The 26,145-nt window shown below is 35.1% G+C and overlaps 1 protein-coding gene across 4 annotated transcripts in view; it reads left to right on the top strand.

Annotated features, from left to right (window-relative positions):
- Window positions 1-26,145, top strand: part of C1H8orf34 (chromosome 1 C8orf34 homolog) — a 394,007-nt gene that overhangs the window by 96,380 nt on the left and 271,482 nt on the right. For 2 of the 4 annotated variants that reach the window (XM_031946288.1, XM_031946286.1), the window contains 2 exons: window positions 18,380-18,408; window positions 24,648-24,713. In XM_031946288.1, coding sequence (XP_031802148.1) covers window positions 18,380-18,408; window positions 24,648-24,713 — 95 coding nt within the window. The remainder of the gene's footprint in view (window positions 1-18,379; window positions 18,409-24,647; window positions 24,714-26,145) is intronic. The other 2 variants (XM_031946289.1, XM_031946287.1) reach the window with 1 other exon arrangement.

Below are 26,145 nucleotides of genomic sequence, written 5' to 3'. Positions count from 1 at the left end.
CATGTCTCCTGGATTATAGTGTGGAAGAATATAGTCTCTTTAATGACAAGGTATTTGCCACTAGGAAAAAAAAATCTTTGTATTTCTTGAGCTTAGCTTGATAGCTTTCATATTTTAGGGTTAGACGTGTGCTTTTAGTGGCATGGGAAACTTTTGGAGTAGAAATACAGATAACAGCATTATTGCTTTCTTTATACCAGTTCTTCTATATATTAAAATGCATACATTTTAGAAAAATTTGAATATTTCAAACATAAAGTTGAAACCATGATAACAGTATCGAAATCTTGGAAAAAATATTAATAACATCTTATTACATTATTGATATATTTGGCATAATTCCTTTAAACTAAATTGTGGGAAGAAGGCTGATAAAAATTTGAGAAATTATTATTATTATTTTTGTTGTTATTCCTTAATAGATTTTGAATAATTCTGAATCTCCCCCAATAATTAACTCCTTAACATGATAAGACTAAATGGCTAAAGTCAGCTTTAGACAAAATAGTATATGTAAAGCATTTTGTAAATCTAAAAATGCTATGAAATGAAAACTGTTGTTATTGTTTTAGCTTTACAAAGTATGTGGAGGAAATTTGTGAAGATCGTGTATTTTAAAATCAACGGTAGGAATTGGTTAGGGGGAAAATCTCGCTTTATCTCAGTGAAGAAAGATTGGAGGTGGAAGAAGAATCGGCGATAGCAATGTGACTGAGTTGGGCAGCTCGACCAGCCCACACAACCAACAAGGTCTCGAACCCAGGCCCAATCCTCCCAGCTTCTCTTCCTGTCCCCTCCCCACCCACCAAATTTCATTTCCTATACAACCTCGGACTTGCACAGAGGGGGAGGACATTCATCCAATCATTATATTAATAAGTATAGCCCATTATATTACCTCTGTACTTGGGACCCGCATCACCAAACCTCAGCCTTACATCCCCACTTTTTTTTTTAAAGAACACAGGTGGAATGCCATCCCTGCCCTCAGGGTCAGAGCCCCGGGGAGGTGATCACAGCCTCCCTTCCCAGGGAAGGAGGTGAAAGCACCCGGGAGGTGATCACACCTCCTATTCTCAAAAAAGGTTGAAACACTAAAAGGATGATCACGCCCTACCTGACACTCAGGAAGAGAAATGAAAAGCACCAAAGGGAAATGGGGGTTGCTAGGGGGTTTCTGGGCTGAAGGGTCTTATTATGCCAAACCCATCAATGGGAGGTATTAAAAGACAAGCAATAACGCAAGGTATTAGGGATGACCCCTCCCCTCAGTCATGAGGATCGATATGGTGAACAAACATGAATTGTACATGCAAGTAGCGGAAAGAAATAATATAAATCAACTGGTTTGGAAAAGATCACAGAACCTAGAATGGGGATTAAACAACAGTCACAATACACCTTCCAGCAGCCAAAATAGTAAAAAATCTATTGTCCATTGTTTCACATGTCAGGAACCAATGATCCCCTGATTTTTGAAGTCCTGCAAAGTCTTTTTTATGTGTTGGGAATAATGATTCCAGAGAAAGGTTTGTAACAGTTTTCATTTCTAAATCCAAGTTCCGAAAGTTTTTCAATCCTATGTCCAGAACCCAAGTTCCTGAGGGTTTTCAAGTCCTATGGTCAAAAAACCAGTGATTCCTGAGGTTTTGGTCCAACAATCTTTGATTCCCGAGTCAACGCCATAACTGCCACACTCTTTAATGATGAGCACAATCAGCAACAGCACCAGATATTTCTTGGGTCTTCTCCTTTGTTTCAAAGGTTCGTCCCTTCTGGGATGGCGGGAATTGGCTCGTTGGCACCCATCTGATTCCTTCCCACCTGTAGAGATACAAGCAAACCCTCTCCCCAAAGAGTTAGCCTATCGGTCCCCATTCACCACTTTCGGGTCTCCCTCACCTGGCGATTATCTAAAGATAGTGGGGCTCCACTGGACCTGACCTTCGGTGGGTTATAAAACCGCAGGGACCAGTGCATCTTTGTCAAAATCAAGGTTAATAGTATAAAAGCTGATTTAAAGTTCCTAGGGTTTGTCTCCCCCTTTCTTTTTGTTTTGGAGACTTAATATCTCTTTTCTCCTCTCCACTATTGCCTGTCCTTGAGGATTAAAAAGGGTTTAAAATTCATACTGTGCACAAAAGTGTGCAAAATGTTTTGAAATATAAACAGGACCATTGTTGTTTTTTGCTTTACACCCATAATTTAAATGTTGTTTAAGGGAATTCAGGACCACTTGGGCTGTCTCTTTTGCCTGGCATTGAAAAAGTGAATCCTGAAAAGGTTCACCCAAATGGATGAAAAGACAGAGACCAAAAGATTTATAATGGGTCACATCCATTTGCCGATTTCATTGGGTCTCAAACCGGGGGTTCTTCCCTGGGCAGTGTGGAGCATGGAAAGGAAGGCAAACCGAAACTTTACTTGTCCTAGCTTCCTCTTTGTTATTCCAAATTGTAAACATAAAGCTCAGCAACCCTGATGACATTTAGAATGAGATGCCTGAGCTTTCGGAACAAAGGGTTTGACCAACATAGTTGAAGGTATCGCCTTTGAATTATAAAATGGACCTGGAAGTCCACTATGAGAATGGACATGAATATAAGATCTTACCTGGATGTTTCTCACTTGCTCAAGTTTTCTTAAAACTGATATATAATGGGCTGCAAATTTTATTTGGGCTAATTCTTTGTCCAAACTGAATAGACCAAATCAGATATTATATTTATGTCTCCTGGATAATTAGGGTAGAATGATCGCGTAAATTATTCGCTGAGGGATGAAAAGGGTTCTGACTACCTCATAGTTAGATCCGAAATACACAAAAATTTATTTTGGATGCATCCGTGAAGAAGTTGGTCCTTTAAGAGGAACTTTGAAACTTTTTCAAGAACAAATTGCAATTATGTAATATGTATTATCTTTAATGGAGACCCATGTAAAAAAATGGGAGCCATGGCTAATAAAATTTGCCACTTGGGATGGTTCACAACACACAAATTTTGGTATTGTATAAAAGGTGTATATCTTATCAGGTCTTTCCCCCAGATAATTGTTCTGCTCCTTAGTGGCCTTTAAAAAATTCTAGCCCAACACTGGGTGGGGGGCTTTGTTCTGGTTTGCCCGGGAGGTTCACCACCTTCCCTGTGTCCTTGATGAAGGACTGCTGTGGGTGCCTCTTTGTGGCAAAAACTGATATCCGGGTTTTGGTGCTCTTTTAACCACATTGGATAAAGCCAGTTCAAGTTTCTCAAAGCCTCTTAGCCTTTTTTAAACCAGGTAATTTTAAAGCACTTCTCCCCTTAAATGTTATATAAGGTTTTAACTGATAGGGTCAAACCAACACTGGTCATCCATTGGATATCTCCTATCAATTTCTGAAAATCATTCAATGTGTTTACTTTTTCTTTTTAAGGAGAGTTTTTGAACTTAGCACCTTGGGTATACTTATATCCAAAATTGAAAAGGAGCATGTCTTTAAGTTTTTGGTGCTATGTTAATTTGTAATTCCTTAGTTTTTTGGTCTTTTAGACATGCCTCTAACATTTGTTCCTCAGGTGCCATCCCAAAATTATATGTATGTAATGTAATAGCATAACTTTTTGTGAATGCTTTTCTTACTGGAGCAAAACAGAGCAAAGCATTTGAACATAGTAGGGCTGTTTTCATTCCCTTTGGAAAACTGTATTCATATCTTTTATAAGGCTCACTTTAAATGGGGCACTGAAAGGCAAATCTTTTCTTCCTTCATCAAGGGATGAATAAACAATCCTTATTTTCTAAGACCCCAAAGACTTTCACAACAAAAAGGAAATCAGGCTGAAGGTTTAAGTTTCCTTGTTCATTCCTTTTCTAAAATCTAAACCTATTTTTATTTTTTTTCCAACAAACACTGGGAATTCCAGGATTAGAAAGGTTTTAAGTGTCCATAAGGCCCCTGCAAAAAACCTGAATTTTACTTTTTGGGACTCTCTTCCCACGGTTATAGTTTTTTCCATATAAAAGGTAAAATGTTGAGGCCTTCAACAAGGCCCTTTGCTTAAAAAACAGTCTTTTTTAACCCTTTGTGTAAACGCCTCCCACGTTGATGGGATTTTTCCAACCCCAAAAGGAATAAAACCCTTTTTGCCTTAAAAGTCCTCTATGGGGCAGAATTTAACCAGCTGCTATTGATCCTTAAGGCGGATGTCTGTTTTCTTTGGGTGATGGGCCACGGCCCTTAATGACCTTTTCCACTCCCAATTTCCCCAATCCCAATGGAGGCCATTTTTTGTTGTTTCGGAGTTTTAAGCCCTGTCCCAAAGTAAATTGCTGGAGGACAGAAATCAAATCTGGGGGTATCCACCAACTGCTTAAATTCTTTAAGTAAAACCTTCTCTATTTCTCCTGGGTGATAAGGGTACCCTTTCTGCCTGTTTGTGATGGGAATTTTCCCATTCCCCGTTTCCCATTAAATGGCATGTTTTTTGCCCGGGGTTGGTCAACCTAACCTGGCCCTGGGCCCAAAGGGACCGGCTGGAAGGGAACGTTTCCCACCCCGGGGTATCTCATTTCTCCTCATACAATTCTTTCTCCCTAATTTAACCCTTTTTCTCAGGTTCTTCCCGGCTATTAATTGGGTTTAATTTCCATCAATGGTTCCTGGCTATTGGCATTTGGGGATTGGCCTCTAGGACTTCTGGCACCTTTGGGCCATATCCCCAATTTTTTTTCCTGGGGGCCGGGGTTGGCCCCCCATTTTCCCTGTTTACATTCTGAGGCCCAAAAAAAGCCTCTGTTGCATTTTACATGGGTACTGGGTCTTGTTCCACCCTGTATTCCTTTTCTGCCTCTATACAACATTGAGCTTTAGATGCCCTACTTACCAAATGAAAGATTGTGTCTCTAGAAGTCCCTTGCGGAAGGGACCCCTATCTACCCATGTTGGGATTTTGGGAAGCTGCATAAGGTCTGGCTATAAAGGCATTTGGCACTGTGGCTGCCTTATGAACTCCTCTAAAGGGCATCCTTGGTAGTCCTAGTATAATCCTTCTGACACCCCTTTTGATTTTTTAAAGTTGCCTTATTAAAAATTTGTTGTTGGATTTTTCCCATTAGTTCGTAGAGTTGTAAACGTCCCCAAAAGTCAAAAAAGGTCATCTGGCCCTTGCATTATTTTTTTGAAGGCCTACATTTGTCATTTTTATTGTGAATGGCCCACGGTTTGATAGCATTAGGCAATTTGCTCATTGCATGAATAATAACCTGTGTGTGATTTTGCATATGGACCACCTTAGTAGGTCATGGTGAAAAACAGATTTGACTATTTTGTTGGGGCTTTTCCCAGAGTACTATTTCAAAAGACATGTAATTTTGTCCAGGTTCTAGGATACCCTTGCTAATTTAATAGGGTCAAGACTTTAAAGCCAAATTTGTAACAGCACCTTAACATAACTGATGTGCCCCATAATTAGTAGGCCTTTTAAATCTTTTAATGATTTTTTATGTTAAAAGGGGCGATTTATTTTTACCTGAGGATTAGATGGGAAAAAGGACAATAAAGTGCCTGGTTTCCCGGATTCCATTTTTCTTTCCTTCATTAAGCCCCTCTTAACCTCCGTTGGTCCTGTCCCCCCCCCCCTCCTCCTCCATCCGGAGGTGGAGTTGGTGGAGGAGAGTCAATCACTTGTCCTGGGGTGGGGCGGGCCTCCTGAGGGAAAGGTCACCACACCCTTTCCTTAAGTCTGCCCTGTGGGGATATGGTCATTAATTTTCATTGCCTCCAAATATGGCTAATTTGAGGAGGAGGGAAAACCACAGGTTTTTTTCTTTCTTCTAGGGTTTTAAACTGAAAACATTTTATAAATAAAATGCCCCATGGAAATTGAAGGGACCATACTCTGAAATGTATGGAATTCGTCCAACCCGGGACCAGTTATTCGAGATCTGCCCTCCCACGATCCAAAGATGCAGAATATACCCACAAACCGCATCTGTTCCCAAGTTATAAAACCCATGGCCCTTAATATGCTTTCTATGCACCATTTGGTGGGGTTGGGGGGGATGGAGAGTCTTTAGCTAGATTTGTCCCATTAAAAAAAAAAAAAGATTACTGGTTTAGTTTTTAAGAAAATAAGTTCTTATTTGTCTATTAACAATACTCCCCAAGTTCCGGTCCCGGAGACTTCTTCAGTCCTTGGTTCCCATTGGGCCCAAATGTGAAGGATCGGTATTTTAAGATCAGTAAGAGACAGGAATTCAGGTTAGGGGGAAAATCATCAGTCTTTTTCTCAGTGGGAAGATGAGGTGGAAGAGAATCGGATAGAATGGGGTGAGTCAAAGTGTTGACCAGGAAAAAACATTTCGTCCAACAAGCGCAATCCCCCCTTCCTTCTTCTCTCGCCTCCACCCACCAAAATCTCATTTCCTATAAAACATCAGGACTTGCATGGAAGGGGGAGGGACCATTTTTTCAATCATTTATATTAATATATACCCAATATTCAGCCTCATGTTTTGGGACTAGTACAGTCAAACCTCAGCCCATTACATATTACATCATCTTTCAAGTCACCAAAGAGCATAATTTAGTTATCCTGCCTGATTCCTTATTCTTTCTTACCCTCCCACTAGTCAGTTGCCATTCTATGTAGCATCTGTAATACATGTTGTCTTCTCCAGATAGATACTGCCAAAACCCTGGTACAGACTCTCAAAACCCTAACTTGTTACTGCTGATGCAGGTTCTCTCCCCTTCAAGTCTTTCCCCTTTTTAGCCATTGTCCACTAGGTTTCAAGTCAATTTTGAAGTATTTGATATGTCCTTTTTACAATAAACTCATGGCTTCAAATTATGTATATCAAATAAGAACTTGTTGAAAAAGCCCTTTATAACCCAAAAATCTCCCATCTATTCTTATCACATCTTCTCCTACTGTGCTAACCAGTAATACTGGACATTTCTTTCACATCACATTCAATCTCTGAAATCTGGGCATTTTCAACATTTCCCATGTCTGAAGAACTAATTTAGTTATGAATTAATGAGTTTAAATCTTGTTGGGCAAGCCTTCACTTTTAGGAGGAGTAAGGCTAGTGGACAGACCTTTAGGCCTGGAGAATTTAGGAAGATCTAAATTCAAATTTGGCCTTAGGCACTTATTGATTTTTATGATCCTGAACAATTTATCTAATCTCTGTTTGCCTTAATCCACTAGAAAAGAAAATGGCAAATCACTCCAGTATCTTTGCCAAGAAAAGCCCAAGGACAGAGTTGGTGTGCTGTGCTCCACGATGTCACAGAGTCAAATAGGATTGAATGATATCAACTTCCTATCTGTAACGGCCTTTTCAACTAGACTTCTTGGTTTTTATTTTGTTTATTTGTTCTTGCTCCTTCAGTCCCAGATAGCTTTTCATATTCTCCTGAAATCTTTCTCAGTACTCTTTACTTTAATGCCTTTCCTCTATCAATTAGTTCTAATTTATCCTCAACCATAACTTATTTATCCCTTGTTTGCAGTGCCCTATTCAAACCCATCTTGTACTATGAGCTCCCTGACATCAGATCAGAATTGCCTTTTGCTTTTCTTTGTATTCCCAGCACTTAATACACTACCCAGCACATAGATTTTGATCAATAAATGCTTTCTGATTTAACCTGACTCACATATCTCTCATATGTCTACTATATTATTGAGTGCTATTGGAAACAGGATTCCTTATTATCACTTAATACATATTCACTGACTTATTAAACTTCTACTCGGTCAGTCAGTTCTCCTTTGATGTTAATTTACCTATGTGGCATGAACTATCTTCTATTTACAGAGGCCATTAATTAGCAAATGATATTTGTTAATGCCAACAAGGCTGTAGTTGCAGCCACTGGCAAAGCATGTGACATAAATACCTGAAAAGGAATATTTTATTTATTCTTGCATTTTTGATATCTTATAAGGATTAAATTAAATTCTGCTTAAAGGTGGTTGAAAAATGTCTCTGTTCTTGTTTAATGTTTAAATGCTAATTCTTTCCTTCTGATATCATATAATAAAAAGTACAATTGATACGTTTTGTAAATGGTAAAATAAAAACCTCAGACATTTCTATCAACCTATGAAGTACCCAAAGAAAGATATCCTGTCTGTATTTCTGAGATTATCTTGGAGGAAAGTTCATAAAACCATTGCTCTACTTGAAGGGAATGATGTTAAAGTACTTCCAAAGTTGATCAAACCTAAAAACAAGTTATATTTTATTTGTTTTTATAAAGAATTTCTATACTTCTGATTATTTGGCCTTTTAATAATTTCTTTCCTAGAATTATTCATACTTACAAACACTTGGGTCTTTCAATAGTGCTTCAAGGATAATAATAGATCGTGGAGAAATAGTTGTTTAATTATTATTTACCCCAAATAATCATATTCAAAATAATGAATGGGGGGGGAATGTTTAAAAAACTAGATAGTTTGTGGTTATGGAATTAGAATATTTGGCTTTTAGTCTCAATCTTCCTCATTATGAACTGAGTGACCTTGGACAAATTACTTAACCCAAAGAAGTTTCCCAAGATCAAGGCACTTAACCTCTGAGTGAAGTCACTTGCTGGAGTCATCTGTATGATGAATGATTGGCCTAGGTTACAACCAAGGTCCTTTAAAACCAAACCATGAACTTATGACTTAAAATGTTTCTAATAATTTTTTTAAGGGTAAAAATATTCAGATCCTTATATTACAAATTAGAACCTTTGATTCATGGGAACCAAATTTGCTTTATTCCAAGGAAATCCGTGGGTGAAATTAGAAAATTTTTTTTTTATTGGAATATAGGTTTGTTGGATTAAAGAAAAGGTTTCAAAAGTTTCAGCCCAAAAAAAGTTAACATCCCATTTAAAAGTCCATTTTAAAATAAGCCGGGTTGGAATTAAGTTGAAAACTCGCTTTTCCATGAAAAAAGAGAGTGGAAAGAACCATATTTGCAAATTGTTGGTGGGAGGTGGGGTCAAGAACATTAAGCACATTTGCACCGGTTTTGGAAAAAGGCAATCCTAGGTTTTCAAAAATCGTTATTTTAAAACCCAAGGGAATTAATGGGGGAAAACCTCTTTATCCAAAGAAAAATGGGTAAGGAAATCTTAGCAATGGGAGTGATCAAAACAGCCCAACAAAAATAACTCAGTCTGAACCCAGGAACCCCAGCTTTTCCGTTTTTTCCTAACCAAAATGTTCCTCAAAATAGGTTAGGAATAGGGAATTTTTATAATTGTATAAAATATACCCAATTACTATTGTCATGTACTTGGGCCTAGTAATGCCAAATGATTAAAAATTAAAATAAAACTGAAGTTTTAAATAGGAGGAAAAAATTATCTGAAGTTTTTTCCTGATACAATAGTTAAATAAAAAAATGTTCTTATTTAAAAAAAATTTTTTGAAATAAACCTCTGCATTTATCTGAGCTTTTTCTAAAAAATAATGGGGCAAAGGTTTTTTTTTTTTTAAACTATTAAAAACTGAAGGTTTAAAATAATTGATTGTTAAATATATCTGAATTGTTCTTCATTATTCAATATTTTTTTAAAAATCTTTTTTCGGGAAAACATTTTCTGAAATAAAGGACCTTTTCCCTTTCTTGAAGCTTTTTATTTTAAAGAACTTTTCATAATTTGAAGTTAAAATGAGTTTTAACCCATAGAGAAAGTTAAACCCTAAAAAAACTTTTTTGTGGATTAAAAATTGATATGGGGAAATTTATTTAAATGTTGGGTGGGTTTTATAATCATCTTTCCAATACCTTTTTTAAATTATTTTTCAGGATAAAGATGAGGAATAAGAGGCAAAAATAGGCCTCCCAAAGGAGATTTTTGGGGACCAGAAAACAAAAGAAAAAGAATAAATTGGAAAATAAAAAATTTAAAGGAAAACATTTAATAAGGGGATTGGAAGGCTTCCTAAAAAAGCCTTTTTTTGTGGATAAAAAAGGATCGAGGAAGTTAGCAAAAGGGGATTTTGTTTAGGAAAATATTCCCAAATCAGTCTGTTTTGAGGAGAAGGAAAAGAGATTAAAAGGTAGGGAGGAGGCTGTTTAAGGATTTGTGGGGTTTGTGTTTGTTTTGAAAGAAAGGGGAGAGGGGAGGGGGGAGAGCATGATCAGTTTCTTTTTTAGGAAAATCACTTTAGCAGCTGAATGGTGGATTCATTGGAGCTAAGAGGCAATCTAAGCAGAATTATCAGCTCTCTATTTCATTAGTCTGGTATAAATCAGTAAGGCCCTATGCTAGAGAGATAGTAATGTCAGAGAACTTTAAAAAAGGGTATATTAGAGAGATGATTCAAAATCAGTCTGGTGTGGTGGAGGAGGGAGGAATGAGAGTTCAATATGACTGCTAGATTGTGAATTTGAGTGACTGCTCTCTACATTAATAGGGTGATGTGGTGTGTGTGTGTGTGTGTGTGTGTGTGTGTGTGTGTGTGAAAGAGAGTGGGGGAGAGAGGGAGGGAGGGAGAGAAAGGTACTGAGTTCAGTTTGTGTCATATTAAGTTTAAGATGCCCACTGGACCTTCACTTGTGATGTCTGAAAGGCAGTTGAAGATATAAGAATAGAAGTCAGCAGAGAATTTAGGGCAGGATAGGTGGATTTGAGTATCATCAACATAAAGATGCAAATTAAGTTGATGGAAACTGATAAGATCACAAAGAAAATCATATGAAGGGAGAAGTGGGGCCCAGGATAATACTCTGAAGAACACCTATAATTTAGAAGTATACTGTATGTATGTATATATAGGAGGAGAACCAGGAGAGAGTAGTGTCCCAAAAACCTAGAGAGTAGCAAAGAGGAGAAAGTTATCAATAGTATCAAAGGCTGCATAGAGGTAAAAATGAAGATTTAGAAAAAGCCATTGGATTTGGCAACTATATATGTGTATTTATATGTGTATATAAATTTCTTGAAGAATATATACTTTTATACACGCATATAATTTATAGATATATAGATAAGTAAATCTATATATCTACATGGGTATGTATATGTGTGAGAGACAGATAGACAGACGACATTGGAAACAGAACCAGAACCAGCCATCCAAACAGAGAGAGACAAAGAGAGGGAGAGAGAGACAGAGAGACAGAGAGATAGAGAGAGACAGAGACAGAGGCAGAGAGAGCGAAAGGCAGAGGAACACAGACAGAGACACACACAGAGAGACAGAGAGAGGAGAGACACATACAGAGAGAGAGAAAAACAGATACACAGAGAGATACAAGGAGACAGAGACAGAGAAAGAGAGAGAGACAAAGACAGACAGAGACAGAGAGAAGGGGGGATGGGAAAAAGGGAGGGGGAGGGAGAGGAGAGAAGGGAGGAAGGGGAGAAAGAGAGAGGGGGGAGATGAAGAGGGAGATGGGGAGTGGGAAGAAGGGAGGGGGGAAAGAGAGGGGGAAATGGAGAAAGGGAAAGGGGAAGGAGGGAGACGGGGAGAAGACACCTACCCTTAAGGAGTTTACAGTTTAATGGGAGAAGCTAGCATACAAAAGGAGTTAAAAAGTGTGGAGGGGAGAAAGTGGCCCAGAGGAATTCCTCTAGAAGACTTAGTGGGGACAAGATGGCCTTCAAAATAGTCTTCAAACATTTGAAGGTCTGACAGATGAAAGGGGTTTAGACCTGGTCTTCTTGGGCCCAAAGTGTATTTGTAACTTGTGACAATGGATAGAAATTGAAAAGAAAAAAAAAAATAAGCTTTTTATAAAGAAACATTTCCTAATTTTTTGAGTTTCTTCAAAGTGGAAGAAGCTGCTTCATTATATAGTTTTCTTTCTCTTGAGGTTTTTGAGCAAAATCTAAAAGATCCCTTATCAGCAGGTTTTATAGAGAAGTTTTGGGGTTTTTCCCCCGGTATTGGTTAAATGGTCTCTGAATCCCCTTTTGCTCTCACATTCAATGATTTTTTGATTATCTGGCAGTGAGTAAACTCACAAAGTCTCATCAGACTATGACTATGCTTATATTGCTTATCCCCTGATGAGACTGCCCATCCAAAATAAGAATTCTTTGTGTACTGTTCAGTCATCTGAAAAAAAATCTCTCTACACATTAAAATTCTCACAGCCTGACATTAGACCTTCTGTGCTAGGCTAAAATAATGGATAGGACAACTTAACTTAGATTTAAACTTGGCATCTAATTAAGAGTAAGGATGTTTTTAACAACCCAGAGTAAGAGATTCTAAGAGAAGTAAAAAATGTGAGGTATAATGGATGTTTCTTTCCCCATCTTCTGCCTGAACTCTCTTCTCTGGTAGTCCATCTCTCCTTGGAATATTGAGTTAATTGCATACTGATGCATTTTATGAGATTGAATTATATTCAGGACTGCCATAATTCCCTAAAATATGTGAGCTTCCTAACATATGGAGATCTTCATGACATTGGTATTTTCTGAGGATGTCATTAAGTTTTGGTTTTTAAAATAATTTTCTAACTTGACAAAAACATCTCCCATCATTTTCCTTTAATGATCTCATTAGAAAAGGGGCCTCTATGGGATTTTCAATTGACAATTACAATTATATATATCTATATAGATATAGATATAGATGACCTGAATTATCTGGAATAATTGTTTTTATAAAATGAGAATTTTTAGGATAAGAATCATGAAAAGAGTCACTACATGGCAATGGTATTACATGGAAGTGAGAGAAGCTAATAGCTCCATCTTATTTTGCCTTGGTAAAACTACATCTGAACCACTGTGTTCAGTTCTAATCCACTTATTTTAGGAAGATGTTGTGGTTCTTCTTCTTTAAAATATAATAGTTCTCTCTGGGAGTAGGTTTCTTGGGGGAAGTTTTCTGGAGGCAGCCTTCGTTTTAGTTAAAAGTAACAATTACTCCAAATGCAGCCAGCTGATGAAATGCAAATGTTTATTTTCTCCTTCCAAAATAGCCTGGTTAGTTTTTCTTAGAGGCCTATCTTTCTGCTTAGTTCCAAGAGCTTTTGCTGCCAGTCCTTTGCCTCTGCTCCTTTCAGCCTCCAGCCAGCACAAAGGTGGAAGATGGAATGAATCTGTCTTGCCTCCGAGAGAGAGTTTGTGGGCTTCTGTATCTCCCAGAGTGCTAAATGCTTGGCAATGTTCCGAATTAACTAACCTGAAACTCTAAGAGCTTCTATATATATTATCTTGCAAAGGTTGACTCCGCCTCTGAGAGAGTGGGATCATGGGATCTGAGAGTGGGATTATGGGTTTCTAATTTGTGAATCTCATACTGAATACTGACTTGTGAATCTCCCAAAGGTGTAAACTCCAATGAGTACTTAAATACATTAGTGAGCTAGAGAACTTGTTAAGTACCATGCTAAATTAGGCAACTGATTTATCATTTTGTAAGGATTAGCTCTAAGGTGTGAACCAATAAGCATTGTATCAATTCCATTGAGTTAACTCTAGGATTCTAACATCTCCCTTGAGTTATCACCTTGTTTCAAGTTGAGTTAACACCAGGATTCTAACAGGAAGAACATTGGCAAGTTGGACTGCATACTGAAGAGGATAGTCAAAATGGTGACAAGACCGGGGATGATACCTTCTATGAGCTAGGTCACTAATGGAACTGAGACACTAGGAATTAAACCCTATACTCCTATAATATGAATTAGAGAAAGTATGAGCTAAAATTCTATGAAACTGAATCAGGGCAATCTGAGTTAACTTTGGCTCTTGCTGAACTGATCTGTGGATCTGTGGTCTACAACACAGATGTAGGATCCTAGACTTAAGGGACTTTCCTCAGGGACTGATATTAATATCTTTGAAGGTCTACTTATCTACTTTTTTTTCTTTTAATGAATTGTTTTTAATTCCCATGGAATGCTTTTAAACCTGGGGGTTACTGAATATTTTTTTTTAATTAAAGACATTGCATATCTTGAGTGTTCCACTGCAGACATGACACCATCACTTTAAATGGCATAAAAGGAGCGATTAAAGGAACTAAAGAAAGAATCTGTGGGAGACCCACACTCCTCAAATATTTGAAGAATTTTTGTGCAGAAAAGGCATTATATGTATTCTTATTAGCTTTAAAGTACAATACTATGAGCAATGAATGGGATTTCAGAATGTCAGATTTAGACTATACTTAAAGAAAAATATTCTTTTTTTAAGTTATTTATTGATAATTTGACAACATTGACCCTTGCATAGTCTTGTGTTTCAGATTTTCTCCTCCTTCCTCCTACCCCCTCTCCTAAATTTCAAGCAATATATGTTAAACATGTTAAATCTAATAAGTATGAACATATTTATACAATTCTCTTGCTGTACAAGCGAAATAAGATTAAAAAAAAAAAGAAAGCAAATGAGTAGGAAAACAAAATGCAAAAGAACAACAACAAAAAGAGCGAGAATGTTCCTACAATCCTTTCTCTGAGTATAGATGGCTCTCTTCATCACAAAAATCATTGGAACTGGCATCAATCATCTCATTGATGCAAAGAGTCACATTCCTTAGAATTGATCATGGTATAATATTTATGTTGTCATGTAGAATGATCTCCTGATTCTGCTCATTTCACTTAGCCTCAGTTCATGTAAGTCTCTCCAGGCCTTTTAAAAATCCTCCTCCTGTTCATTTCTTATAGAACAATATAAGGGAAAATATTCATTAGCAAGGACTGAGTTCAATTTCCAGCTCTCCCTTATTATCTGTGCTAAATTTAGGAAATTTATTTAACTTCTGTGGGAAATCAGTTTACAAAATGAGGGGCTTGAGCTAGCTGACTTTTAAGGTCTCATCCAGCTTTAGAATTGTGATGTTTATAACATTAAAATAATAATCTACCACATTTGTCCTTTAATGCATATTTCTTTGTTAATACATTGTATGGCACACAGGGAGTACGTAATAAATGTTTTTTGACTGGTTAGTTTGATAGGTTGATATATTCTTTAGCATGTTCATGAGGTATTGGAAAGACCTTTGGATTTGGAATGGATTTGAACCTTAATTCTGCAATTTTGTCATGCAGATGAACTTGAGAAAGTCATTCAACTTTGTCTCAAGTTTCTTACCTGTAAAAGGGAAGGATTAGAATAGATATGGCTTTTAATATTTCTTCTAGCTAGAAACTTCTGATCTTATTTATTCATTGAATGATATAATAAAATATAATATAATATATAATATAAAATAAAATCATAATACTGTTTCATAAGCAATTTATAAAACCGACATTTAAATATCTACATATATCACATACATCTTTGTTATATGATGTGATACATGCCAAAGAAACTTTTCTTTGACCTTGGTATTTGATTCCTAGCTTGATGCCAAATCACAGACTATTTCTGATGCCTAAAGTACATGTCCACTAGATTTCCTCTTCTTAGCATCATTATCTTATTTAAAGATTCTACACAAGTGTGATCTCTTCTACTAAACCTTCACTACTCCCTTTTTATTCATCTTGTCCACATATTATCTCATATATATGCATGTGTGTATATGTATACAGTTTATAGGTCACAGGAAAATATAAGGCCCTTGAGGTTGGGTACTCTTTAATTTTTCTCTTTGCATCAAAAGTATCTAGCATCATAGTTTGCTCAAAATAGAGCTTTACTTAATAAGTGCTTATTGAATACTTTATGGAAAAAAATCAGCCAGAATAAACTAAATAAGGAGCAAAATATGATTTAGTCAATTAATAAGCAAAATCAGAAATTTAGTAGAACTTAAAACTGAAGTAATTTCATTATATCAAAGACTACTAAAACTTTTGTTAAATAGATTATTTATGATATAATATTATTTTCTGAAAAATATATATGCAATTATAAATGTTTATGACTTTTTCTAGTAATCCATAAATTGATTCCATAGTTTGTAGCAAGTGATTAAGATGTTAGGTGACTTATTTATGGGCATAGAAGTAAGATATCAGAGAGAAAAACTGAACCTAAACCTTCCTGATTCTGATTCTCTACCTAGAAAATTATGCCTGTTTTTGAGAGGCAACTTTCCTTGTTGAAGAGGTGTTGGTCATCAGTAATAGAGAATTTTATTCATTTAAAGTTCCCAATTTTCAATCATTTTTTACCTTAAATAAATGATCTTCTTGAGTTGTTATGACCAAAGTTTCATCACTTGATGGCTCATTTTTTTCTCCACACCAAGCTAGATTGGTTCTCAGGTAACTGACAGATATATTGACCACTCTAAGATCATATTTACATCTTTTCAACTTGGTAAGAACCCATCAAATTTTGGCCTCACCTTCAAGAATACTATGCTTCTATGAGATGTCTCTATAGTACTTTGGCTTACTTTAGTTTACAGACATCCATTATTATATGTTATATCTAGTCTTAAAGACAATCCTCAAATATATGGTGAGAACAGATTAGCATGTGGCACTGCCAGTCTTTAGATGCATGGATATAGGAAGTGTGATGCTATTAAGTTTGTAAGCCAGGGGAAGAAAATGAAAGGAAGATTTCATTTTCAGCAGTTAGGTAGACTCCCTGATATAAAAAATCTCCATCTTCTAAGGAATCTAATCATCCTGATAAATTGTAGCTAGGTTCAGACAGCATAGCCAAGTAGAAGAAGTGATGGACCAAGACTTAGGAAGATCCAGTTTAAAATTCATGTGATACCCTAACTGTGTGAAGATGGCCAATTTAATTCAATTCTGTGATCCTGTTTTCTCATCTGGAAATGGGGCTCATAATACCTATTGGATCTGCTTTATTAAGTTAATATAAGCTTCAAATAAAATAATGTATGTAAAAGTATATTTAAACATATATACTACTGTTAATTCTTACTCTCAAGGTTAACAATGAATCTTACCTGCCATACCAAAGGGTATGTTTTTATTGTCTCCATTAGTTTAACTGACTGTATTTCTAGTGTGATGCTGGAAAGAACTTGAAAAGTTAGAATTTAAGTGTATAACAACAATAGATTTATTTAGCACCTATTATGTCAGGTCTTCATCTGATCTCATTTGATCCTCACAACAATTGTGGGAGGTAGGTGCTATTATTGCTCATTTGTTATTATTAATGTTTAATTGTCAGCTATTTTTCATTTGAAGATTTTTTGGCAAAGATGTTGGAGTGATTAGCCACTCCAGCTATTTTACAATTGAGGAAACAGAGGCAAACAGAATTAAGAGACTTGTCCCGTCACACAGTAAGTTTCTGAGGCAAGATTTGAAATCAGGAAGATTAGTTTTCGTCATTCCAAGTTCAGCATTCTATGCACTGTGCCAATCAATTGATTTTCTTTATTTTACACTGGGGAAAACAAAGAAGGAAATTGGAGCATGGATTAAGTGACTTGCAGGGGATCATATAACCAGTAAGTATTTCATGTTAGATTTGAGCTCAGATTTCTTGTCTCCAAGTTCAAAACTCCTGCACTTAGTCACCTAACTGACTATAGAGTCAAGTTTCTTTCCAAAAAAAATCTTTTTTTAAAATTTGTTTTTAGCAAAAAAATAAAACATGTTGCATTTTTGAACCTCATTTAAAATCTGTGACAACAAAAAACAAAAACAAGCAAAAGAGAAACAAAATTTTAAAAGATTTTAAGAAAGGTCTCCATAAGACAACATAAGAGATCTAGAATACCTTAACATAGAAAAGGGATTGGCCAACTTCAACAGCAAGCAGCAAGAATATGAAAAAAATTAATTTAAGGGTTTAAAAAATTTTTTAATAGTGAGAACAGGAAGAAAATAGGAATAGACAGATTGTAGTCTGAGAGATATGTAATCAATAATAAAAAAGTTGGAACTTCCTGACAATAATGATCATTAGACCTTCAGAAGGCAATTTACAGAAGTGGGGAGGTAATTTTTTCCAGAAATTTTCAACTAGAAATTATTTTAGACTTGTTTTAAGTCAAGATTCTCCCAGAGGACTAGGAAGATTAAACAGAGAATATATCAAAAGCCCAATCAGCCACATTTTGTACCTCAACATTTATGAAACTATAAAGAATTATTAAATACATAGTTACCTAAAATAACATAGATTTCTAATTAAAAACAATTGGCTTGAAAAAAAAAAATTGGCTTGGCTCACAATTAACAAAGTAAGTCCATTTGTACAATGTGGAAGAGAACAATGTGTTCTTGCCATAGTTTCACTTTATTTCCAAGAACTCCATAAAGGGCCAATTAAAAAATTGCTTCATAATTTTTTTAAAGCTTAATTTACTTTATCAAAGGATGTGTTACCTTTTGGGCTTTTTTTGTTTCCATAATAAGAAAATATGTGTTATATTAATGAAATGTGGTAGTTTTGAAATTATAATAATAATGTTAAGAAATTAGAAATCTTTTCTAATTTTTAATATTAATCTTTTTATTCCAGGCATTGCTACTTCAGATGAACTTGATAAGGTAAGCTAAATCATGCTCTTACTTGAAATGTACAAATAGGTATGATATTTCTGTTAGCTGTCAAAATTGTGAAAGTTCCTATTTAGAAAAAAAACATTAATTTTTGAGGGTAGGGATATTTAGACATTTTATTGATTTGGAATGTATATGTTTGAATTATTTAGGTTAAAGTGATTATATACATTTTAAAAGTCAAAGTGTGACATCTGAATATATAACTATTTCTTTGAACTTCAACCTTTATGAATTCTTATTGCAGAAACATTTTAACATTTGGATCTATGAACATCACTGATAAAGTAAAATTAATTTGGCACAATTATATCACTTCAGCAAGACTGACAACATTTAATCAATACTTAAGCAAAAAAAAAAAAAACATACGAGATCATTAGCACTCTGATCTGTGACAGAAACATACTTGCTGAAAACTCATATGAATGGGCAAAAAAGTTATAAATAAATAAATATTAAATTCATATTACATCAATATTGAACAGTAGATGATGTTTCAGGGAAAATAAGACAAATCTTCAAATAATTGTAAGTATCATAAATCTGGTATATATAGAATTTTTTCCAATTATTATTTTTATAATAGCTTTTCACTTTTCAAAATACATGTTCAGTATCTATCTAAAATCAACAGCAAACATCATTTGTAATGGAGAGAAGCTGAATATATTCCCAGTAAAATCAGAGGTGAAACAAGGATGCCCATTATCACTATTATTATTCAACATTGCACTAGAAATATTGGCTTTAGCATAAGAAAAGAAAAAAGAAATTAAATGAATTAGAATAGGCAATGAGGAAATAAAACTATCACTCTTTGCAGATGATATGATTATATGATGATACTTAGAGAATCCTAGAAAATCATCCAAAAACTTATTGGAAACAATTCACAGCTTTAGTGAAGTTGCAGTAAATAAAATAAACCCACACAAATAATTAGCTTTTCCATATATTATTGACAAAGCCCATCTGCTAGAGATAGAAATTCCATTTAAAATAACTGCAAACAAAATAAAATATTTGAGGGTGTACCTGCTAAGACTAACCTAAGAACTGTATTAACACAATCACAAAACATTTCTCACACAAATAATTTCAATTCTAAACAATTGGAAAAATATCAATTGTTCATTGGTAAGCTAACCTAATATAATAAAAATGACAATTTTGCCTAAATTGATCTACCTGTTCAGTGCCATACCAGTCAAACTGCCAAAACATTATTTTTATAAAATCAGAAAAAAATAACGACAAAATTCCTCTGGAAGAACAAAGGTCAAGAATATCAAGGGAATTAATGAAAAAAAAAATTACAAAGGATGGTGGCTTAGCAGTACTAAACCTAAAACTATATTATAAAGCAGCAGTCATCAAAACCATTTGGTACTGGCTAAGAAATAGAGTGGTGAATCAATGGAATAGATGGATACATACTGCACAATAATCACAACCTATAGTAACTTATTATTTAACAAACCCCCAAACTCCAGCTTCTGGAATAAAAACTCACTATTTGACAAAAATTGCTGAGAAAACTAGAAAATAATATGTAAGAAATATAGGATAGATGTACATCTCACACCCTATACCAGAATAAAGTCAAAATATTGAACAATATATGGTATTAAATAAATACATTAGAAAAGCAAGGTATAATTTATCTATTAGACCTTTGGTGAAAGAAGAAATTTATGATCAAGGAAAAATTGGGGAACATTATGAAAGGCAAAATGAGTCACTTTGATTACATTAAATTAAAAAGTTTTGCAGAAATAAAACCAACAGAAACAAAATTAAAGGGAAGTACAAAGCTTGAAAAAAAATCTTCAAAAATCTTTTTGATAAAGATATTATTTCTAAAATATATAAAGAACTGTATCAAATTCATAAGAATGCAAGTTATTCCCTAATTGAAAAATGGTAAAGGATATGAACAATTTTCAGATGATGAAATTAATATGAAAAATATTCATATGAAAAAATATTTTAACTCACTATAGATAAGAGAAATACAAATTAAAACAACTCTGAGGTGCCATTTCACACCTCTCAGATTGGCTAAGATGACAAGGAAAAGATATTGATAAATGTTGAAGAGGATGTGGGACACTAATACATTGTTGATGGAGTTGTGAAATGATCCAATCATTCTGGAGAGCAGTATGGATCAATGCCCAAAAAGGCTATAAAACTGTACATATCCTTTAGCCTAGCAGTGCCATTACTGGGTCTGTATCCCAAGAAAATCAAAAAGAAGGGAAAAGTACCCACATGTACAAAAATGTTTGTAGCAACGCTTTTTGTGATAACAAAAATTGGAAAATTAGATGTTCATTAATTGGGGAATGACTGAACAAGCTTTGATATATGAAGGTAATGGAATATTATTGTATAAAAATGATGAACAATCCGATTTTACGAAGTCCTGGAAAGATTTACATGAACTGATGCTGAGTGAAACAAGCAGAACCAGGAATATATTGTACACAATATCAGCAAGAATGTGCGATGATTAACTATGAAAAATTTGATTCTTCTCAGTGATTCAGTGGACCAAATCAATCCCAATAGATTTTGGACAGAAAGTGCTATCTGTATCCAGAAAAACAACTATGGAGACTGAATATAAATCAACACATGCTATGTTCACTTCTTTTCTTTGTTATTTTTTTTATCAATCCCATGTTTTTTTCCCTTTTGCTCTGCTTTTTCTCTCTCAACATGATTCATAAAGTGATGTGGATTTAAAAAAATGAATTAAATAAAAAATAAATGTTCAATATTCATGCTTGCAAAATCCTGCATTCCAAATTTTTCTCCCTCCCTCCTCCCTTTTCCTCTTCTCTAGACAGCAAACAATCTTGTGTAGGTTAAACATGTGCAATTCTTCTAAACATATTTCTACATTTTTATCATGCTGCACAAGAAAAATCAGATCAAAAAAGGAAAAGACAAACAAACAAGCAAACAGCAACAATAACAAACGAGAAAAAATTATGTTGAAATTCACATTCAGTCCCCATAGTCCTCTCTCTAGATGCAGATGGTTTTCTCCATTACAAGTCTATTGGAATTGACCTGAATCACCTTACTGTTGAGAAGAGTCAAGTCCATCACAGTTTATCATTACATAATCTTGTTGTTGTTTTGTACAATGTTCTCTTGATTCTACTCACATAACTCAGTATTAGTTCATGTCAGTCTTTCTAGACCTTTCTGAAATCATCCTGCTGACCTTCCCCCCCCCTCCCCCCCCCCCCCCCCCCCCCCCCCCCCCCCCCCCCCCCCCCAGAGGCAATTGGAATTAAGTGACTTGCCGAAGTCACACAGCTAGGAAGTGTTAAGTGCCTGAGTCCAGATTTGAATTCAGGTCTTCCTGACTACAGGGCTGGTGCTCTATCCACTATGGCACCTAGCTATCCTGATCATTTTTAATAGAACAATAATATTCCATTGCATTCATATACCATAGCTTATTCAGCCATTCTTCAACTGATGGGTATCCACTCAATTTCTAGTTCCTTGTCACTACAAAAAGAACTTCTATAAATATTTTTGCACATATGGATTTTCCCCCTTTTTTCTTATATTTTGGTGATACAAACCCAGTGATGTGTGCTCTAAATTCTAAAAGTACAGTATTTTAAATTTAAAAAAATATAGTATTTTAAATTCTAATTTTTTTATAAATTCTAAAAATATAATAAGTATTCAAAATTCTAAAAATACAGTATCTGGATACCAATCAGCCAGAAAGAGAACTATGGGGATTAAATATAGAATGAAGCATATTATTTTTCACCTTTTTGTTTGGTTATTTTTTTCTTTCTTGTAGTCTTTTCCCCTTTAGATCTGATTTTTCTTGCACAGCCTGATAAATATGGAAATATGTTTAACAGGATTGTGCATATTTAACCTATATCAAATTGCTTGCTGTCTTGTGGAGGGGAGAGGAAAGGGAGAAAGAAAGAAAAATTTGGAGCACAAAGTTTTGCAAAAATGTATGTGGAAAACTATCTTTACATATATTTGGAAAAATATTAAATTGTTAAAAAAGAATATAGAACAAGATCTTTTTTGCTTAGATGACTACGAAAGCAGTAGCATTTGCGTTGGACACTGAAGTATGATTCAGTTGCAAAAAATGGAGACTGGAAAATAGAAAGTGTAAAATAGCACAGCAAAAGTTGACATTCAGAGAAAAGTCATGGCATGTTTTAGTATTGCCAGTTGGCAATGAATGTTTCCTTTTCCCAGTTTTTATAATATTTATTATATCAATCAGTTATATGGTATTGGGCTATTCTATATTATGCATATCTGAGGTGATATTTTGCTTTCCCTGCAAGACAGTAGGTCCCTTGAGGTCAGTAGGCATTTCTTATATATTTCTTTGCTTATTTTTGAAGGCAATGAGTTAAATGGCTTGCCCACAGTCATGTAGCTATTAAGTGCCTGAGATCAGATTTTGATTCAGTCTTCCTGACTCCAAGGCTGATGCTCTATTCACTGTGCCATCTTGCTGCCCCTTTATTTATCTCTGTGGTCTTCATCTGGTATCAACTAGTTGTATTTTGCAGTAAGGAAAACCTTATTTCACATCTGACCATAGACACTTCCTAGCTCTGTAATACTAGGCTAACCTAAATAGTCTGTTCATTTTCCTTATCTTTAAATTAGAGTTAATATTAGCCTCTACCTTTATGAATTGTTGTTAGGACAAAAGGAATTGATATTTATTAAATACTTTACAAACTTTTAAGCTCCATCTAAATGCTAGCTATTACTAGCAATAATAATAATAAATATTTGTTAAATAAATGAGTAATATACTGGAACAAAGAAATGTCTGCTTTTATTTCAAATTAAGTTCCTGTGCATCATAATTACATTGATGTTGTTTTGTACTAACCCTTAAGGACTCCCTCTCTATCTTTACTTCCCTCCCCCAGAACCGTTGAAAGAAAATTTCCCTTTACAGAGGTTGTTGTAATATCTACGTAATGTCATGATCTGGATTCAGTAGGCAAGAGAAGCTAAAGAACATAGGTTCATATATACAACTTGGCTCAAAATAGGACCTTTGGTGATTAAATAGATAGATACTATTTTAATTCTTTCAAAACTAACTATGTGCATTTAATAAGTACAGTCTGACTTCTTGTTATGTTATCAATAATGAACATTTTGAATAAATATGAAAAGTGAAACAAGACAATCTGATCTATTTGGAGATAAGAGTATCACCTAGAGAGCATAACAGCTAAGCAGTGCTATGGCGATAGCCCTGGAATTGGAGTCGGGAAGAGGACCCGAGTTCAAACTCTACCTTTGACACTAGCTATATAATCCTGAGTAAATCACTTGACTTCTACTTGCCTCAGTTTCCTCATGTGTAAAATGGAGGACAATGATGATACCTACCTCCCAGGGTTGTTGTAAAGATAAAATGATATAATATTTGTAAAATACTCTGCAAATTTTAAACAACCATTTTAATGCTAGCTATTATTGTTGTTTAATTCCCCTTGTCTTGTTCAAGTGTTTTACCATGACTCTCGATGTTCTAAGACACCCAGTCACCTCTAGATTCTAGTTTCTGAAACACAAACAAGAAGAAGCTCTGAAAACCCACAGTTCAAATCTAGTGCACTGGACAGACTGATGTCATAAGCTTTCATTACATACTCCATGCTATGTAGAAAATTATGTTTTGGAACAACTCTAATTGACTTACTAGGCAATTGTTGTGTTTAGTGTGAGCATTTGTACTTCAGAAGTAAACAAATGCTATAAAACAGCATTTGATTTGATTGATTGTTGTTTTCAATTGTCCATACTAAGAACATATTGGTTATGCAATTTAAACTTAAAGTATGAATGCATGTTTGTTTGTCCCCAGCCTCCCCACTCCCGAAATCCTGGTTGTTAAATAAACATTTACTAGAACAACCCTGTAGGGATCTATGAACTTTATTTGAGCTCAGCAGTTCAAGAGAAAAGTCATCATTAGAATGGAGGTCTGGTGATTATAGACTAATAATAATAATATAAAGAAGTATAAATAACAGAATTTTAAAAGTACATTAAAGGTTTTGTTGTTGTTTAGTCATTTGTTGATCATGTCTAACTCTTCATGTTCCCATTTAGGATTTTGCTTTCTTTAGGATTTTTGTTTTCTTTGCAAACATACTGGAATGGTTTTCCTTTTCTTTCTTCAGATCATTTTACAGATGAGAAAACTGAGGGAAACAGAATTACGTGAGTTGTCCAGGATAACAAAGCTAGTAAGTGTCTGAGGCTGGATTTGAGTTAAGAAAAACACGTTTTCTTAAACACTAGATCTAATGCTCGATCCTTTTTTAAGGTTTACAAAATTCTTTATATCCCTTATCATTTAACCCTCATAACACCCCTGAATATACATTGTATAGAGTAGACAGAGTCAATGGCAGCCAGTTAGTCAGTCAACAAGTTTTTATTAACTGCTTTCTATATTCTAGGCACTGTGCTAAGCAAACCAGTTAATGAACCAACCACTCAGAAAATCACTGTTTCATATTCACTCCCAAGCCACTTCTATTGTTTTTCTGCCAAGTCCCAAATGCACTGTTGAACTTCTCATATTCCATCAAGCCTCTTCTCTAAACTCAGCCTACATTTATTAGCACACTCTTTAATCACATTCAAATTAATTCCCAAAACACTCTTTAATCATACTTGAATACACATCTTGTACACTCTCTCCCTCTGGTTTCTGACTTTTTTCATGCTCCTCTGCCCAAAGCCCCTAGGTTCATCTTTCAAACTATCAATCAAATATACTAGCCCTGAAGTTACTTTATTTTATTCTAAAATAAGTTTTATGACTTGCAGTTAGTTGTTTCCCCTTGTAACTTTCCCCATATAGCAAAAAGCATCCTGACAGAGAGTCTTCCCTGACAAGGCACATGAATGCTTCCCCCTCCTTTCAAAAACCTTGGCTTTTGACTCTTTTCTGTAATTTTCTCATGTGCCTTAACCACAGTAATGTATATTTTCACTGATAATTATACTTTATTATATATCTGCTGAATTTCTTATACTGGACCTTGGATTGGCAATAACTTTTATTGAATTGTTTAGATAATCTAATTCAAGACCATGTCACTCACCAGCCCATATAAAAAGACTTCTGAGAAAAAGAAAGAAATCATTCATTATGTTTATGTAGTAAGTGTAACAAGCTGATTTACATGGAAAGAGTTCTAATAATCAGAAAAGCAGTCATATAACTTGTGCTGTGCACTATGAATGATGAATTGGTTGATAAACATATGGAAACAGGTATAAAAGTCCTTATGTAATAAGTGTATAATGATATGTCTGGGGAAAAAAAAAAAACTTCAGGGGGGACTTCTGGCCAAGATGGCGGAGAGGACGCACACATCTACTTAAGCTCCATGTTTTCTCTCAGAATTTATTTCATGACAAACCTCGGAATTAGTGCTTGACTGAAAAAAAAAACCCACAAATAATTACCAACAGAAAACATCCTTGAAATTTGCTAGAAAAGGTCTCTTTTTACGTGAGGGTGGGGATGGTTAGATGGGGCACAGGCTGAGGGCAAGCAATGGCTGTGAGAGCCCAGCAGGCGGCTCAAACTGAGCAGACCGGAAGGGGGTGGGGTGTGATCTCAGCCATTTCTGTAGGGAAAACTTTACTACAGTATTGGCTACT

This window comes from Sarcophilus harrisii, chromosome 1, assembly GCF_902635505.1.
Source record: "Sarcophilus harrisii chromosome 1, mSarHar1.11, whole genome shotgun sequence".
Taxonomy (NCBI): Eukaryota; Metazoa; Chordata; class Mammalia; order Dasyuromorphia; family Dasyuridae; genus Sarcophilus; species Sarcophilus harrisii.
The sequence above is the reverse complement of the archived record's forward strand: the minus strand, read 5'-3'. Positions and strand labels throughout refer to the sequence as shown.